We start from the raw sequence: 1,869 nt of genomic DNA on the forward strand, positions 1-1,869 counted from the left end.
ACCAGAAGATGTATAGCTAGACACTGGGCACCATGGCCAGGTCCTCATATCCTACAGTATTATTTTAAGTCTCTTCCAAACTTGTTATGCAAGTTTTGAAACTCTTTAAAACTCTCGATTTAACTAGAGAGAGCCTCTCTGTTCAAAATTCAAATATGGGTAAGTTGTAATGTACATTTATAGTCGTACCTTTTGTTCCACAAGGACAGTCCTGGCCCGGCATGCCGTCCCGACCGTCTCTCCCAGGCGGACCCTGTAAACAGGCTGAGGAGGAACAAGAGTACATTTCAATACACCAAAAACAGTTACTCAAGCAACTGGATATGATTTTGGAAGTTGCTCGAGTAATTTTTTTTTCTTTCTAACCTTCACCGGCGAGTCATTTTCAATAGTACGGATAAAAGTTCAAAGACATGTAGAAGACAGGGCATAGGATGTTGACACACACCAAACGCATAATTTGGAAAGTGGAAAATGTCATAATATGAATTCCACCTGCATAGGCATCTTTATACCAACTACTAACCTCCAGAAGGGGGTGCTATATTCCGACAGGCATTAATTTTAGGAAGTGAAAAATGCATATTACTTTACAGTATACAATTAAATGCCCATTTTGCACTCAAGTCTTAAAACGCATCGAATCCAGGACAAACTCTCCAAATACCCTCAAAACGATCCCAGAATACACCACGCTACCCCATTGGTGTCTATGTTTTAAACAAAAAGTTACGTTACAGACTTTATTTCAGGGGCGATAAGAAAAATTCCTACCGTTTTGTGTTCTTTGCTATCTTACCAACCATTGCCTTTCTTGATGTCCTTATCGCCCCTTATTTATGCCGAAATATAGACGATGAAAAAACGGCGTAATCTAATTATATTTTCCATAAGTGGCGTAATCTAATTATTTGTTCAATTAACACTCACATGCAAATAAGTTGAGAAAATCAAAACACGCAGGATGAAACTGGCGCTCACTGCATTAGACATCCTCATATAATATAGTATTCAAACCACAGGTCAAGCAAAGCAAAGCAAGTAATTTCTCAATAATCAGCTTGTTAATGTGCTTGTCTCCTACCATTTTCGGCGAAAAATGTTAATGTTGACTTGAAGCGTATGAGTATTGCGTAAGCCAGAGTTCCCGGATGTATCGATTGTGGTTCAGCATGGGGAAATTTGATATTGATATCGCTTTACAAACATGCGCCGTGCAAGTCGTACAAGCGAAATTATGTAAAAAGTCGGCTAGTTATGTATTCATTGCAGCATGATGTATTGGAAAATAGCACTTCCTTCTGGAGGTTAGTACTCCTTTAATATTCAACCGTTCAAGTTGGAAAAATTTGATTTTGTTGATGTCTGCAGAGTGTAATCAAGACTCAGTGTATGATATCAAACACCTACAAAAATATGACTGATTTAATTTTTGGAGGTAACAAAAACAGTTCAAGTTGGTACACTTTTTAGTCCACGAAGTACATACATTAACATTTTCCGACAGAAAAAATGAGCTGCATTCACGTGACATATAATGAGTTACTGACATGTCAAAGGACAGATCTGGCAATTATCACATGACCTACTAAGCATCAATAGTGAGTGACTTGTCTTGAACAATAAACCAAAGAGGCAAACCTCCTTGAATAAACCATTGAGGTATTCTCTATTATATATACTTCCACGAATAAACCAACCTACAATACAGTACATATTGGAATTAGATTTACAAAATTGAACCAGCAACTTTAGGTGAAATAATTCATTAAATCCCAAATGTGTTTTGACTAGGGACATAATTATGTTACCACCAATTATAACAAAATCAAGTTAAGCTGTGGTTATCTGCAAAACTATACTTCCATT

The 1,869-nt window shown here is 37.1% G+C and overlaps 1 protein-coding gene across 1 annotated transcript in view; it reads right to left on the reverse strand.

The window, feature by feature from the left end:
• The window catches only part of LOC109463735, a 6,852-nt gene that overhangs the window by 2,961 nt on the left and 2,022 nt on the right, over positions 1–1,869 (reverse strand). The window contains exon 4 of the mRNA XM_019760583.1: positions 190–264. Coding sequence (XP_019616142.1) covers positions 190–264 — 75 coding nt within the window. The remainder of the gene's footprint in view (positions 1–189; positions 265–1,869) is intronic.

Source organism: Branchiostoma belcheri, unplaced genomic scaffold (assembly GCF_001625305.1).
Source record: "Branchiostoma belcheri isolate BF01 breed outbred unplaced genomic scaffold, Haploidv18h27 scaffold13, whole genome shotgun sequence".
NCBI classification, from domain to species: domain Eukaryota; kingdom Metazoa; phylum Chordata; class Leptocardii; order Amphioxiformes; family Branchiostomatidae; genus Branchiostoma; species Branchiostoma belcheri.